We start from the raw sequence: 17,618 nt of genomic DNA on the forward strand, positions 1-17,618 counted from the left end.
TTGTTTCCTTTCAGTAATTATGCCTGACATTGTGTTCCTGTTAGCCAATTTCTGTTTGGGAGAGGAGCTTGTTTCGTTTTAGTTTGGCCCTTACCAATTGGTAGAGCATGACAGTGCAGTAGAGGTTGCTAAGAGTGATTAACTTAACGTTTTTCAGAACAGTCAAAGAAATGATTCTGCACATCGACTTACAAGTGTACAACTACGGTAATCTTGTCCATGGTTGGTGGACATTTTGTAGCTAGATAGCGAGCTAGCTAGCTATGCAAGAAAATGACATCCGCATCCTTAATGCCACCCACCAAGCTCTGATTGGTTGTTCTTTTGTCCAAAGAAAATGTTTTGAATCGCTGAACAAATCGGGGACCTGGGAAGTTTTTCTAAGTTGTGGAACCAAGCTAGGTGAAAGTTGCATTAGTGCTGTTGTGCGATGCTTGCTTTGAACTGTCCTTGCAGCAGTCAATCAGCTCACCAGCCTTTTAGCTTGAGAACTTTACGATAAGTCTGATCTGAGCTGCCCCCCTCACTCACAACATGTGTGGATGCTGCATTGCATTATGGGTGCTGCCAATTCTCACTTTTCTAGACTGAACTTCTCTTTGTATAATACATGAATGTCGCTGTAAAGTAGTGAGCCTGGAAAGAAGCTGTTGCCCTTTGATTCCAAGGCACAGGCTAATGCCTAAATCATACAGTATATGTTTGAATTGTTCTGCAATTAAAGTCCATTGTGGCAAAGCTGGAAATATCTCCATTTTCTACAGAAAAAATACTTGCTACAAATTACACCTAGCTGTTCTAAATATAGTCTTTTAGGAAGACTTTCCCCTTGAATTGAGTTTGGGAATTAATGTTAAAACTTAAACTATACAAACACTGAAATGTTAAAATAACAATCATATCATAACAGCCCTATAACACCCAGTTATTTGTCTAACAAGTACAAAAGTACAAAACCACAGATTTGAGCAGAGCCCCCACCAGAACGCTACACAGCAATATCACTTGATACTATCACACAAAGTGCAAAACATCCTTCTGAAAACAATTCCTCCACGGGCTTAAGCAGCCTGAAATGAATTATCTGCAAGTTTCACATGGAGGCCCCTCTTGTTTGGACTGCTGCCGGTGGTACCTGTTTCGGTTTTCTCAGCGTACAATTTGATTTAAAAAAAAGCTGTGAACACGACACCAAGATGGGAGTTGGCAAGAGGGAAAAAGAGGGAGAGAGAGAGAGAGCACTCTGCGTCCCTCAGAGATCTATAAATACACTGAAAGCATTAAACCCTAAAAGCATTACAATCACTCTGTCCCCTGGGTTAGGGAATCTGCCTGCTGCTGTTTCACAAGACTACCAACCACTGAAACAGTGGATGTCTGAGGAGAAGAGACCTTGGACTTAAGCCTGTCTGGAATTTCTCCATCAATGTAAGAAGCCAAAACTGAGATATATAGCCAGTTATTGATTGGTGGCTTGTTGCGGTTAGTGCTGTGACTAGAGATAGAGTCACCAGGAGGGGTGAGCCGAGTGCCGCTGTTGGTTTTCCTGCAACCTTAAAAGGACATTAGCTGAGGGACGCAGGCGATGGGATTGTAAATTCAGAAATTCAGGGCTGTGATTTCTATTTAAGTTAGTTAAAGCAGGAAAAATGCTCAAAATGTTACCGCTGATTGGCTGTGCAGACATCGGAAAGTCTCACTTGGCATTTTAAGACTCATGATGAACCCTCAGTTTTCCCACACAGACATCTGGGTGGGTGGTCCCCAGCTCCCTGCGTGGACCCGACTGGGAGGCCTCACTCAATTAAGATCCAACTGCTGCTGCCGACTTGACAGGCTCTTACATTTTGCCATGGCAGCCGCTGAGCTGCAGGCAACAGATTAGAGAGTGAATGGTGTTTCTCTGTGGAGGATGAATCCTCCCCGACGACTGTCCCTCTCTGCTGTCACTCCTCATCCCTCCCTCCCCCCCTGTCTCGTCCTCCTCTCCATCCTATATGCATCCTTGTCCTTCCGCTCTCCTTCCTCACTTCATGCTACAGTGCATGCGTCATCAACCTAATTAAAGATCAAAGAAGAAATGTGGCGGACTTGTCAGAAAACCCTGCAGAGCATACGCACTGGTTACCTACAGTTTTATAACATTATAAATATTGTATATATAATATATTGTGTTTTTATTGATTATACTTGGTATACGATGGTATATCATATTGTTATTATAAGTTAAGTAAGTCTCCAGTGTAAAGAACTGTACAGAAAGCAGGCATTCACGTATATTTAGTAGCAATTTAGTAGTAACTTGAAAGTTGGGAGACTTGCACCCGTTTTAATCAATGGTGAGACACTTAAGTTTGTGAGAACTTCAGTTATTTAAGAAGACTTTTCAGCGAGGACACACAAGGACACAAAGGCAAGATTGTGGGGGGGTGTTTTGCCAACACTGAAACATCTGGATGTCCAAGTAATACAGCCTAAGAACAACAGTGCTGTGCGGTTCTGAATGCTGGCGGGAAACAAAGGCTGATAAGAAAAGGATTGAGGCCTTCCACGATGGATCCCTGAGAAGGCTACTTGGCATCTTCTCGCTTAGCAAGATCACAACCTTGGAATTATGCAGAGAGTCAAAAGCAGGAACAACATCGCAGAAATAAGGCAGATGTGACTGTGGAGACTGGACTCCAGGCAAAAGAAAAACCGGGAAGATCAAAAACAACCTGGTGCAGAACTGTGACGGACGAGCTAGCCAAGATGAACGGAGCTGGGGGGGGGGGGGGGTTGTTGTGTTGATGTGTTGCCAAGGACAGGGAACAATGGAGGGTGCTCATTGTGGCTTTATGTCCCAAAATGCAATTTGATGCCACCTTTTCATTCATAGACCCTCCATGCCATGTCCATGCCTCCAGCATAACATATGAGACAACAAGGAACATTTGACAGCAGTTTTTTTTCAGGCTGCTCATTTTCATGTGTTGTATTGGTGGAATTCCCTGTGTTGTATTGGTGGAAACATCATGCAGTATATCCCACTCAAACTCTCTCAAATCAATAACTTCTTGTCTTTTCAGGGCAACGAAACAATTCTAAAACACTGTAATGTGGTTTAAAAGGATTTCATGATTGACTGAAAAAGTTACTGTCATTGTCAACGTTTAGTGAAGTTGAAGTCATTCACTGAGACTAAGAAAGCCCTGCAGGGGGGACTTTTGCCTGCAGTACCTTTCTGCTGAATGTTTTATGAATGAATGGAAAGATATTGCCAAAATCCCCTTTTTAATAAAAACGTGTTTATGGTCTCATAGACTATCATAGAGCCTAACTCTAAACTACTATGTGTGGTCTTGCATTATTGATGTGGTTTTTCGTATTAACAAAGGTCCAGTGATGAAATTCTTATGGTAAATACTGCTGATCAGCTTTTATCTGGACTGTGGGTTCGGTGTGTGTCTACCACTCTGATAGGGTGTTGCTAGTGTCTTCAAATCATGCGTCAGTCCCCATCTTGTCACAGTCTGTACATAACCATCTAAATGTACAGTACAAGAGGAACCTTTGCAGTGGCATACGTGCTTTGCATGAATGGGCCCATTTGGAAAGAAGCCCTTCAGTCATGGAGGTGTATAGGACCACTCAAGATGGCAATAGGCTTTAATGGATACGGTACTGTATGTTAAGTCACAATGTGAATTCATGCTCTGTTATGTATGTTCCCTGCAGCCCCCAGAAGAGAAAAGTGTTTTTGAATGTAGAGTTGAATGTACAGCTACCGAGAAAGCCTCTTACATTTCCACAGCTATACAGTAAAGCTTGCTTCCTTAAATTGAGGGTTTATTTACCTTGGTTTGACCTTTTCTCAAAATGCAGCTTTGAATATAAAACACTAATGGTCTCTTTGATGATGAAAAATAAAAATAAATACTTAAACACACGCGTACACACACACACACACACACATTGCCAACTGGTGCACAGACGCACTAAGTTTTGAAACACTTCAATCCAGCTTTAGCTGTAGAGCCTCAAACTCCCCGAGGAGAGACGAAGAGCCTCTGGCAGAACAAAACAGAGAGAGGAGAGTGGAACAGGAAAAGACCGAGCAGAACAGGTATATTTTCTGTCTCCTCTGCTGCTCAAGTCACCTTTTTTTACCTGCTAGAGATAAGGCAGGTAAAAAAAACAGGTCTTGCAAGTGTCTGCTTTCCTGACAAATACAAAATGACATATCTTAGAAGAAACCCCAAATCCAGCATATTCCTTCTACCTAAACACCCGTTACTGCTAACATTCTGCACAGGCTTTTGCAGTGTCTTATTCAGCTGGGTATCCCTGTCCTTACATACAGTATTTATACTGACTTTAAGACTTTTGAAGCTTAAATCCTCTTCAATGTGCCAGAGACGATAAGGATTGCAAAAGACACACAGTAAGGCAGAAACAAATATTTAATTTATGTCCCTTTTTTCACCCCATACAGCCTGAGACTGCAGGCCAGAGAAGGGCCAGATGTGTAATTCATTTTTCAGAATAAACAGACTTGCACGTCACTGAAAACAGCAGATGAGCTGCCGCTAGAAATAAGGGTCTTGCTGTTTTATCTTTGTCAGGTTGTGCTTTCCCTGTCTGCATAAAGGTAGGCCCGCAAATTAGGTGTGCAGACAGGTTTTTAAAAGTGTGTACGCTGCAAAGAAGCTGCAACGACAAAGCCGGGGTCACCAATTCATGCCCAGGAGGATGGTGCTGCAACATTTAAACCAGCAGAAGAAGGTGAAGAGTATTTCTCAATTATAGCTTGGTCAGTTCAGATGATGGCTTAATGTGTTAGGCTGGCAAAAGCAGAGAACGACATGTTGGCAGATGGAAGGATCATTTCTGGCTTGCCTTTCCGTCCTTCTCTGAGGAGCTAATTGGCTTCAAGAAAATGGAGACACAGAGACAGGGGTAAGGGGCGATGGATAAGGCAGACTGGAAAACAAGAGAGTAAAAGAGAGAAAGTTGGGAGAGTGCGACTAGCCATGGAAAGAGAGAGCGTGGAAAAGAGCAGGAAAAGGAGAAGAGGAAGTGTAGCTGATTGAGAAGAGAAAGCGAGAGGAGAGACAGAGGGGGTAACCCTCCTTGGCTGTCACAGCAGTTTACACTCATTAGCAGAGCTCTGCCTTTGAAGCCCTTTATCTCCAGCGGCACGTTTCACAGGATGGGCAGAGAGAAAACACACACACTCATACAGACATGCATATGCAAACATACAGCACACACACACACACACCGATGCCTACTACATGCCTACATTTAAAAAGCACACACAAAAAAAAACCAAAACATATAAACCTACTCAGATGCATCCAGTCACAAATCACCAACACTAATCATTCTTCAAGTCCTCGTCTAATTACATAAGCAGTGGTTCCTTATGTAAGATGCCTCCCCTACGACTGACTATCCATAATGCATGAAGTCTTGTATTTGGTTCATGGTGACACATCCTACCTTCCTCCACAGCCTCGCTGTATCTGGGCAGACCAGAAAACGGGCCAAGAAGAAGAAGAAGGCCATGTATCTGAGCAGAAAGATGCTCAACTATATACAGCTATATCAATACTTATCATATTAACAATGGACCAAATGTCTATGTGTAATGTGACAGGGAGAGAACTGTTACCCAACTCCCCATGTCCCCTCTGTAGAGTATCTTTTATGCTACAGTACATTCACGTAATGTCAGGAGAACTGTAAGAGCGGAAAAACCTCCCATTATTCCAACTGGGAGTGTTCCAAGATGGTTACCCCGACTGCCAGTCTTGTCGTCACACCATTGAAATAGCCTAAATTAGGAGCTTTGGTTGACTTACATATTTGTAGTGTTTTTTTAACAAGTGAAACAAGATACAATGTGTAGTTCCTTTAAATTAGCTGAATCGATTGCATTAGCGTTAATCACGGATTTTACTCTACAGCCATTTCGCCATAGGTTTGTTTACATTTGAGAGATTTTCGCCAATTGAGAGATATTGTAGCTCCCAATTTGCGTATCATAACAACTTGGAATTACAACTGGGAGGCTAACGTGAGCCATTTTTCCAGACTCGGAAGTAAAACGTGTAAATAAGCAGCTATTTGCCACCCAAGTGGCCAAGAAATTTAAATTCTTGCACGTTTGAGTGTCAAAAATTATCCTCTCTGTCGCATAAGTCAACTTGTGAATAAAAAAAATGTCCTTATTGTGAAACCTATAGTTTGAGGGATAAATTGCCTTTATAACAAAAACAGGACATGCCACTAAAAACAGGCTGTTCTCCGTTACGCAGAGTAAACAGAGTAGAAAAACTGCAGAGTGTGAACATAAAAGTTGTTGAGCTACAAACTGACTAAACCATTACATCATAGTAACAATGAGAAGAGAACTGTTGTGGTAATACTCCCTGCACACTCTGCAGAATCCATGATGCCCCGTCACATTACTAGAGGCTGTCTCTTTATTATCTTGCTCCCTGAGACAGAGCCTCACGGCGTGTTTGTACTCAATGGGGAAAGCAATGAGCCTCACAGTGACTCTTCACAGCCCATTTTCCAAAGAATGTATTTAGCGAGATTTAGAAATCAACTGTTTCTTAATAGGGACTTTGGGACTTTTCTACTTGGTTTGTGATAACAAATCAAAACAAAAAATATTTTTAGTATTATTTCAGACCTTGATTCGAACAGGAAAATTGAGGTAAAGTCCCAAAAGTTTTGCACCAAAGAGGGCAATGGGCCGGCTGAACAACAGCAATAAGCAATTGATTACAGCATGCAGGAACAAGCTGGGGAAAGGAATGAAAAGAGTGAACCACTGAGAGGGAACAGCACAAAATGACAGCGGGAAGAAAGAAAGAAGACATTTAACATTTTGCATCCTAAATAAAATACTAAAATACAGCATTATGATCATAAGTTGAAACACACACTGATTGGAATATATAGTGTCCATCAGTCATATTCAGACTACTCCATATAACATTAACTCAAAAGCAAACTGCTTGTATTGTGTAGTAGCACTTACGCCGCGCTTTAGAACTTGTTTTACTTTGAGGGTTTTGATATGTTTTTAGCCACGCTAGCCATGCTAAATACTTGCAAAACTAATGAGATTCCTGTAGTCTCTGCTGCACTTTGTGTGTAGTGATAATTAGAAAATGTTAACATGCTAACACACTAATGGTGACCAGTTTGAATGTTGTACCTGCTAAACATGAGCTTGTCAGCATTGTCATTGTTAACATGTTAGCATGCCGTTATCATTTCACACAAAGCACAGCTGCCAGCAGTTTTATAGCTTTATAATGCAAAAACTCAAAATACATCCTTGTACTTCTGCCTCCACACAGAAGATGCAATCTCGGTTGAACGGCCCTCTGTTTAAATCCTGAGAGACTGCCCTTCCTCATACAGTGGACAGCTGTAAATTCATCCTGCAAGAAGCGTGAATTCCTATTGTTGATTTTATTACTAAATGAAATTATCCATACAGTAGAATGACAAGATTTATGACCTTGCTAGAAATAGATTACAGAGTTTCATGATCAATACTTGTCCCCTCTAACAAAACATAATGGATGTATCATTTATAGCTTTATACCTGTGCTGTTTTCAAAGTCTTAATTCCTGCTTCCAACATTGCTACATTTGAAACAGACAAAGAACAAGGCTGATTCAAGATGGCACTGAATCACTCACTGCCGCTTGGCCAAATATGGTGTTTGCAGGGAAATCATCAGTAGAGGAGAGTAACAAGTGGTAAGCTGGTGGTAAGTGGTAATGATCCTCTGAACATGTCCCCTCATAATGTTTCATGTTCAGGTTTAATTATAACCACCAAAAGCAAAGAAGGAATAGAGTAGAGTAGGAAAGAAAGGAAGGAAAGAAACCAATGCACATGCACATAAATGTACCTAAAATGAACAAAAATACATACACACAGGCACCTCACATAATTCAAAGCATTTCTATGAAAGTGGTCTGACATGGACAGGCTGGAATGGCCTTGGCAACTACAAGGCTCTCTCTACCCACCACTGTGTTGATAATAGAAAGGCACCACACACGCCATCTGCACACACAGCCAATACAGACCTAAACTGAAGAATTACACTACTATCACAGCACCATTCAGATTTTAGATTTCAGACACAAGAGTTGCTTATAAAGATGGAACAATGCAGGTGTAACATATCACAATGAACATGGAGACCCCCCATGTCTCGTCTGTAGTCCACCCTCCATGACAGACCAAAAGATAGGGGAGGCACACAGACAAAGAGCATGGTCAATTATTCACCACATCTTGCTGCAATCCATTACACTGCATTTATTATACATCATATGGCCAGCAACATGCCATGCAAGCCTGAGCAGCTACTCTCCCCTGCTGGAGTCAGAGAGGCTTCCTGCAATACATCACATACAACTAACGCATTGGCACTGACACGAGCGAGGCAGCGAACGCACAGGCGAGCCCACACACTGACGAAGACACACACACACACACACACTTGCAAACAGCACACAAGGCTCTAACAGATACAAACATGATGTATGGCTGCTGCCAGTTCCATCACAGCGGTCACACAGGTAAAAACACTCTACTGTCGAGAAGACAGTTAGACAGATCACCATCAACAACCCTCATCAACACAGGAACCCTGCAGCACACTGAAGTCTACAGGCACCGGACTACTGTCTGGGGTTTTGTCTTTTCAGACAGTTTACCAAGCAATGGTGTAAAAAAAAATCCTCGTGTGACTTTTTAGCCATGCTAGCGTAGTTGCTCTATGAATGACATTGCCGGTCTGTCAGGCAGTCCAAACTGAAATATCTCTTCAACTTGCCATGGACTTTTGTACAGGCCTTCATGGTCCCCAGAATATAAAGCCAACTGATACTGGTGATCTTCTGACTTTTCCTCTAGTGCCACCATGATGTTGACATGTTTGTTTTTTTTAGTTACATGTCTAAACAACTAATGGATTGCAATGAAATTTGGTACAGATATTCGTGGGACCCAAAGGATGAATCCTAATCGCTTTGGTGATCCTCTGACCTTTTGTCTGTCCCTACCAGCAGGTCAAAGTTTTCACGTTTTCACTTTCTACAACATCTACTGGATGGATTGGCACAAAACTTTGTAAAGACATTCATGTTTCCCAGACAATGAATCCTAATGACTTCGGTGATACCCCCTGACTTTTCCTCTAGCGACACCTCGAGGTTGACAACAGTGAAATTTGGTCATCTAGCGCCACCATCAGGTCAATTTTAATTTGTCCAATACTTTATTTTATGACGAAGTACCTGAAAAACAAACAATCTTCCCATCAACCTTGACTGTATTGGGTGTTTAGTGCTAATGAGCAAAGCTTAGCATGCTAACATGCTAAACTCAGATGGTTCAAATGGAAAACATTATATCTGTCAGCATGTTCATTGTGAGAATGTCTGCATGCTGATATTAGCATTTAGCTCAGAGCAACACTATGCCTAAGTACAGCCTCACAGAGCCATCAAATGTATTTAGTGTACTGATAATTAACAAACGTTAGCATGCTAATTTGCTCAACTCAGATGGTTGACATGGAAAGCATACCAGCTAAACATCAGCATGTTAGCATTGTCATTGTGAACATATTAGAATACTTATGTTAGCATTTGGCTCAAAGCACTACTGCTGCTAACATGGCTGTAGACCTTTGGAACGTTCCATAGATATTATGTTACACACACTGTGGCTGAGTGAACGGACAATTTCCCTTCAAATTTGGTCAATTAGCTGATGCTCTCATCCAGAGAGCCTCACAGGGGTTAAGCAGGTCAAGGACACTTTGATAAGGAACATGGTTGTCAGAGGAAGTGGTGAACAAAGCTAATGTTCACGATATAACACAGACAGTTTTGTTTTTTTGCTTGATGCACCTATTTGCTGCATTCTGAGTTTGATTGCATTTTTAAGGAAATAATGAACAGGCTGAGGGTTGTATGGGTGACCAGATGGTTGAATGTAACAGTGAAATACTTCATTTACAGCACACCAGAATGACAAAATAGACAAGAGAAGTGCAATGAGAGCATTTTCTGTTATTGCTGATCACTGATGACTATGATGAAGACAACCATAGTGTAGAGCAGACTCACTTCCATACTGGTGAGATTACAGCGGTGAGTCCCAGCGAACCAGCCACTGGTGGAGCACTGGTCAATGTCCACCTCCTGCAGGTTCACATCCACACGAACAACACCCCTGTCAGAGAGGAAGATGGAGAAGGAAGGAGGATAATGACAGAATGACGAGTAGAGTTAGAGGAAATAGTGAGAGAGAAACCAAGATGGTGCAAAGATAGAGAGGGGGAAGAGATAAAAGAATGGAAATGATGAGGAGGCAAAATTAAATTAAAGGGGGGTAAGGAAAAGAATTAGATCAAGTAAAAATGGAAGATGCAATTAGTAGATTGTGATAAATGATAACAAAGAAGAGAAGAAAAGAAAGAAATACATTTTATGGTAATATAAGAAAAGTGAAATATGAGGGGCAGTAATGTTGCAGAATTGAGACGGGGGGAGAGGGAAAGAGGGGGGGAAATGTGACAAGATTGTACAAGGTTAAGTAAATCGGTGTGAGGGCAAGGAGGAAGGAGGAGGAAGCGGAGGCAGAGAAGGCCAGAATGAAAGAGAAGAAAATTAAAAAGAACAGCAAGAGTGATGCTCAGGGGAAGTAAGGTCGAGGGTGGTAACAGAGAGGAATGAATGAAATAAATCGAAAGTGGGAAGGAAATTAAGAGAGATGGAAGTGAAAAATGAGGAGAGAGAGATAAGGGTAAAGAAAAAGAGAAACAGGAGAAATTTTAATAAATGCTTGCACAACGAGGTTATGCTACTTCTTGCCAGACAGTAGAGATGCACTGAGGGATGCACTCGGTTCAAAGATTGCATTGTTTTGGTCAGCAAAAGGGCACACTACAATATCATGCTGTCTCAAGCTTTCTGCTTACTTTTCGAATAAAACTAAAGTTTCCTCCCATAAAGAGTCAAATATTTTGACATCCTTTTCATTATCTAAACCTTGTTTTAAGTACTAATTGAACTAATTTAACAAAAGATCATTTATTAAGTGACTAGACATGTTTGGATGCTGCTAATGGTGACAGGTAAATGGATACCTACTAAACTGGCAACTAAAATGTCCTAAAAATGTCCTAAAACACTGCACTGTCGTTTTTAGCAAACATTAAGTAAATAGTGAATTTATTGGGGACTATTTTCAGCCGCAGATTAATACACATTTGATGCTCTAGTGAATATTTATGACAGCAAGATGGTGAATTTGGCATTGACTCAAAATAAACTACAGTGTCCATGTTCATCATAATAAAGTCACCCAGTGCAACAGTGTGGCTCATTCATGTGTTTTTAATATATACTTCAGAATCAGAATCAGAATCAGAAATACTTTATTGATCCCCGGGGGGAAATTGTACAGTACCGGTGCTCCCATTCCAGAGTAGAAAAATAGCATAATTTAGAACTAAAGGTATATACAAAATATAAAAATAAGAAATAGAAAATAAAAAATATACACATTTACAGTATTTAAGTGAAGTGAGGTAAAAAAAATATATATACAATAACAATGTATATATATGTATGGATGTGTTGCACTGTAGTGTATGACTATATATGTATTGCACTTAAACATTCAGAATAAATAGTGAGGTAGTGTATGACAGGTGAAGTAGATACAGATACAGATTTCCAGTTTCTTCCTGAGTGTCTGACACTCAGAGGGAGGAGTTAAACAGTTTGATGGCCACAGGCAGGAATGATTTCCTGTGGCGCTCTAACTATACTTGTTAGAAGGATCAATTTATTGTTGGTGTGTTGATTTAGTTTAGCTTTTTTAATATCTGTTGGCAGTGCAGGTAGTTCTGGTAGTAGCTTTCCTTGTTTTGTGCTTCAATACAACGTTTTAAAGGCAGTAAATACCACTGCAGTGTGTTCTCTGCTGTTCAGCAACACTGCAGACATGCAGACGTGTGGTGTTTTCCCTCCAAAGGTGAGAAAAATTCTCATGTTTTCTCTCTGCTTGTAGACCCAAACATCTCTGCAGGATGTTAGTGCAGTTTTAAGGTCAATACATGGAGATTGCTGGCCTATGCAGCGGTGAACCATCACAGATCCACACTGTGAAGTGGATATGGTGAAATACCGCTCAGGGATGGGACTGCAATACAGAATTAGAGGAAAACTGTCCGGGACTTAAACTAGTGGAGCTAAGTTCACTTCAGCTGTTGTCGTGTAACATACTGTGTAGAGCCAAGCTCAGCTCGTCTCTCGATCACACACACACACACACACACACACACACGTAAAGCATGCAGAGTCTTCTTTGATTTAGCCTCTCCATCCGCCCATTTCCTCCACCATTACCATCGTACAAGCTGAACATTCACACACACTCTCTCTCTCTCTCTCCTCTGCGGTTCGGTGGACGGGCCGGACACCCGTTACCTCCACCTGCCTGCTGGGAAGTGGAACGAACAACCACGGAGAGAGCCTTTGGCCACCAACTCTCCTCAAGTACACAACCAGGCAGAAAGAGAGGGAGACAAAGTGTGTGTGTGTGTGTGTGTGTGTGTGTGTGTGTGTGTGTGTGTGTGTGTGTGTGTGTGCGTGTCCCAGTCTGTGTTTACAGGTCAAGGCTTGAGAGACAGAGAGACAGCAGCAGAAATAGCAAAGCGATGTGGTAGCTCTGCGAGGCTGAACGCACAGTGGTGCTTCGTGCTAAATGCTAATGTCAGCACAGAATGACATGCCAACACACTGGTGTTTAGCATATCATGTTTACTATGTTTACATCATCTTGGTTTAGCGTGTTAGCATGCTAACACTAGCATTAAACAAAAAGTACATTTGGCTTTGGCTCATTAGTTTTACGGATATTTAGCCAGAGTATTGGACAAATTACAATTTGGATCCGAGTATGGCGCTAGATGTAAAGTTAAAGGATCAACAATAATTGTAACTCATCCTGGGGGGGGGATTTCACGACCAAAGTGCTGGACCGACCAACCAACATGGTACATCCAGATTTTGACTTACTAAATCTAAATTATGATTAATAATATATCAATATTGGTGTCTCATGATTTTTACTTAGTAGCTCATAATTGTGACGTACAGTACCACAAGTATTTTTATTTTTTATAATGTGTAACTTTTCATTCTTTTCTGTTAAAGATGGACTTCCAGAAGTGTTTTGTTTTCCCTCTTTGCCTCTACTGAACAAGATAAACATGTTACAAATATTTCATCGGCTGGTGGAGGCTGAGACTTCAGAACGACGGTGTCATGTTTTTGCTGTATCTTTTGCGATGTCTCAACATTACTGTGGTCCTTATTTACAATGATTGCCCCTTTAAAGTCAGCTGCAAACCTGCTGCGGCGTTACAGATGAGAGAAATAATCACCTTTAACGGTTCTACTGAATGTAAACTAAGCACTGCCTCAAGGCAGTCTCTCTCTCTCGCGCACCCTACCTCATGATTCTGCATCAAATCTGCAACTATCATTTACATTTTGATTAGGTTTACAAAAACGAATGGCCCCTCTTTATGTAGACTGGGTTTTAAATTTGGTCTTGAAGGACCAGCATGAAAGGAAAAAGAGATGAGAAAGAGGTTGCTTTGAGGTAGAAAGCAGAAGACATGGTGGAACTGACTCCATCATCTACACTAGCTTGTGCTTTTCTGTCCGGAGCCAACCAACTTTCTATTTTTAGAAATGTCATCACAGGAATGAGATGAGTGGAAGAGCCCACAGAAAAGTTGCAGACCACAACTCACATTACAAGAAGTAGAGTGAGGAGGGAAAACAGCATGCATCCGGTTGCGGCCAATCTTGATACTCGATTAGGGAGTGTATCTTTCTACAAGACACACTCTAGTCTTAAACGACCACTTCATTATGTTCCCTTCTAACATGGCTCCCTCTGCTGATGTCACAACTGTTGCAGACAAGGGCCAAACTACATTACTCTAAGCATGAAGGTTAATTCTTGATCTTGGAAATAGTAATTTGACAAAATAATCCCAACTCAAAGTCCACATTTTTCTGGAGCTTTCAACTATGTGACTTGGTCATCATCAGCAGATGCAATTTTCTCAGCTGTCTTGAAGATTGATCTGCTCACCTGTAAACTCAGTGGCTATTAAGATTTCATCCAAAGCGTTTTTAGGACTTTTCTCCCATGTTGGCCTAAAGTTAGGCCTGAATGCTATGGAAAAAGCTAGTAAGTGGACCTTGAGTTCGAATTTTACTACTATTTTCAAAGTCAAAAATGCTATGGATGAAATAGCAACACTTGCATGTCAACTGAGCAAACTCCAACCACGGATAAAGACCATGGGATATGACTGAGAGCCTCAGAAAAGGCTACTAAGGGTCAAACTATATTGCTTTACATATCAATATACAACACATTCCTTGTGAAGACCAGAAATCAGAAAACCTGGCTCTGTTCTCCAACCTTTTGGTCTTTTTGTCTAAAAAAGAAAAAACATGGCTCTGGCAATATACACCCTTAAAACATCAATCAACAAAAATATTGTTTTATATCACAAATGCAGTGAATTTCTTTTCTGTATGCCTGTGCAACTTCAAGACTTTTGCCTCTTCTTATGTCACAAACAGTGACAACTTGTGAAATCAAAAATCATTTTAATAGTCAGGCAAAAAAAGCCTCTTGGCTGAGGTTGAAGAGTCAATTGATTAATAATGAATTAATTTGCTGAATTCATTTAATGAAGCTTAACATTAACAGACACTTAGGGCAACTGACACAAGTAGATCTTCCATTTCTCTCAACTAGTTACACATCCTCATCACTGCATGTTGATGGTTTTAGAAAGGCAAACCTACTGCAGCAAATTGAAAACTGTACTGTATAAGACATTTAAATCAAAAGATAAGTGTCTCACTGATACAGCAGATAGCTGGCTATGTAAGCTAAAACTGAAGACTATGATGATTCGGATCAAACTGATTCCGCGGTAGCTCTAACGCACTCATCCTCGTCACACCCGGATGCTATGTTGCAACAACAATGGCAGTTGTGCAGAAAACTGAGAAAGAGGTTGCTGTCCTGAGCAGCTCCTGGCCACATCACGAGCTCCACAAACCCTGGAGTGGCTGTCCCCGGAGCAGGTAGTGATGCAGCACTTTGCTCAGGGACACGTCAACAGGGTGGAAGCCTGCCAACCTTAGGCCCGAATCACCAGCACAACACACTGCTGCCTATAAACCACTGAGCAACATTTATGTGTCATCCCAATTAAATGTTGCCCGCAGTCATCTGTCCTGTTCACACTCTAACTGCAGTTAAGGTGGATTTTACTAAACACTGTTGCTGGAGGTGTGAGTAGATGCAGGTGTGATGTTTGTGGTAGAATTTTGGCTCCAAAAATCTCTCTTTTCTCTTCACAGGTTTTCCTGAACGCGCACTGACTGAGCTGTGTGATAGTATTGTGGTGGACGTCTTCGTGTGTGATACGTCTCTGCTTACACGGATGTGTAAGAGTTTAGTGATCCTGAAATCCAGAGTGGCTTCATTGTTTATTCACGATTTAATTGATCTTTTGGAGACTGGACTGGAGCCTTGAAATATGAGATCCTTGGGTGATTTTTTGCACCTAACTGCTGTCCACACACACACACACACACACACACACACACACACACACTCATGTATAGATCCCTTCACCAACAAACACACTGCAGTGTTCATTAGATAGTGGGATGCAGCAGTAGAGATGCACAGCTGTGCTTTGACGGGCGAGCATATTAAATGAGAGCGGTCTACGCGTGTCTGTGAAGCCTCTTTTACACCATCTGTTTCTTGCATCGAAGCTGCAGCTCATCAGGATCCATATTTACATGAAGCCTCATAGTCCATTACTGTCAGTCACATGTGGGGTACTTAGTTCTGGTCAGATGTTAATGATTGTGAAGTGTTTTAATAGCTGGACTTTTCAAGTGTTTTGTTTATTTGTTGTCTAAATGTATGTACATATGTACATGTAATGTAATTTTTTTCCTGGATTTTGAGGACATAAAGTGCTGTCACAAAAGTTTACAAAACACAAACTGCCTCTCTCTCTGTCTCCCACTCTCTCTTTCACACACACACGCACACGCACACGCACACACGCACGCACGTCCTCTCACCTGAACTGTGGGGCAGAGTTGCTCTTCAGTCCATAGAAGCCAGCAGACAAGGTGAGCAGCCAATGAGGCACAAACGCCCCGTGCTCACACTCCAGGTACGGTGCCGACCACTTGATCTGGTTTTTGTCCAGGAGGTAACTTCCACTCTTGGAGCCCGGTGCCTCCGGGACCCTCCTGTGCATGTGCGGTCTCCTCCCGTCCCTAAACTCATTAAACCACTCGGACTCCGGGCTCCTGCTCTTCAGGTGGCGCTGCGCAGAGCCGGAAAAGTCCTGCAGCACCACCTCCTTCTCGGTTCTGGTCGCCTGGAGGAAAACGTGGGGGCCCGGCGTCGGCGCATCCGCGTGGAAGGTCACCACAGCCCTGTGGATTTTGGGGTCCCCCTCGAGGATGCTCTGCACCAGCGCGTGGTACCAGTGGATGTCCCTCCGCAAGGTGTGCTCCCTGGACCTGTTGGCCTGCAGGATCATATTCAGGAAGTTTGTGGCGTGCGCTACGGTGTCCAGGATGCCGTGCAGGGAGTAGTGGGAGGCGACGTGCAGGCCGCCTCGCAGGCTGCTCAGCTCGTACCTCCGCGAGCAGTTGACCTGCCTCAGCGCCGAGGAGTCCCCGGTGTGCAGGAAGGCGGTCACCACCCTCGGCAGGTCCTCCTCGATTTTGTGCGCTACCACCGCGCGCTCGGTGGCGGGTACCGAGTAGTAGGTCGGGTGGTGGGGCGGCTCCCTGTTGATGTTTTGGGTGCTGAAGACCGGCGGGTTCTTCTCGTCTCGCTCATTATCCGACCACTCCACGTAACCGTAGTTCGATCCCAAAACGAGCCCTGTTTGCAGAAGCAGCGGGACGACCAGGAGAGCCATGTCGTTTCCTTTTCACGGGCACAGAGAAGAAACCGCGGGCACTTGGCAAAGTGTGGCGAGCATAACCGAAGCCACGCTCTTTCTTCCGCTGCTTCGCGGGATTAGAAACACTTTGAGAAGCGCGCGCCAGAGAATGTCCTCAATTTCATGCCGGAAACGGTAAAGGCTTCTCCACTTCTCCTCCTGTGCGCCCTCTCCTCTTCTTCTCCGCTTTGACAGCACCACTATCTGATCCAAGCAGCCGCCCGGAACCCCTCCAGCCTCCCAACTCCGAGCAAAACAACGTCCATTCACGTGAGGCGACGTTACGACCGAGTGCTCGCGCTCCTTTCTACTCCTCCTCGGAGAAATCCATGTGAGAGGAGTCAGGTGGCGACGAACGGAGCCAATTGTTCTTGAAGTTCCGTCCCTCCCTGTTAAAACCCTAATAGGCCACCCAAAGTGTCGCCCACCAGCGCGTGTGGTTGTTTCGCGCTGCCAGTCTGCCGGAGGTGGGCGGGGCGTGGGAAAGACGGG

At 42.8% G+C, this 17,618-nt stretch overlaps 1 protein-coding gene across 1 annotated transcript in view; it reads right to left on the minus strand.

Moving 5' to 3' along the window:
* gpr158b (G protein-coupled receptor 158b) overlaps window positions 1-17,102 on the minus strand; it is a 53,183-nt gene extending 36,081 nt beyond the window's left edge. Inside the window, exons 1-2 of the mRNA XM_070919383.1 lie at window positions 16,246-17,102; window positions 10,162-10,267 (exon numbers count right to left, since the gene is read on the minus strand). Of these exons, the coding sequence (XP_070775484.1) occupies window positions 10,162-10,267; window positions 16,246-17,102 (963 nt within the window). The remainder of the gene's footprint in view (window positions 1-10,161; window positions 10,268-16,245) is intronic.
* Between the last annotated feature and the right edge of the window lie 516 nt (window positions 17,103-17,618).

This window comes from Enoplosus armatus, chromosome 14 (genome assembly GCF_043641665.1).
Source record: "Enoplosus armatus isolate fEnoArm2 chromosome 14, fEnoArm2.hap1, whole genome shotgun sequence".
NCBI lineage: Eukaryota > Metazoa > Chordata > Actinopteri > Centrarchiformes > Enoplosidae > Enoplosus > Enoplosus armatus.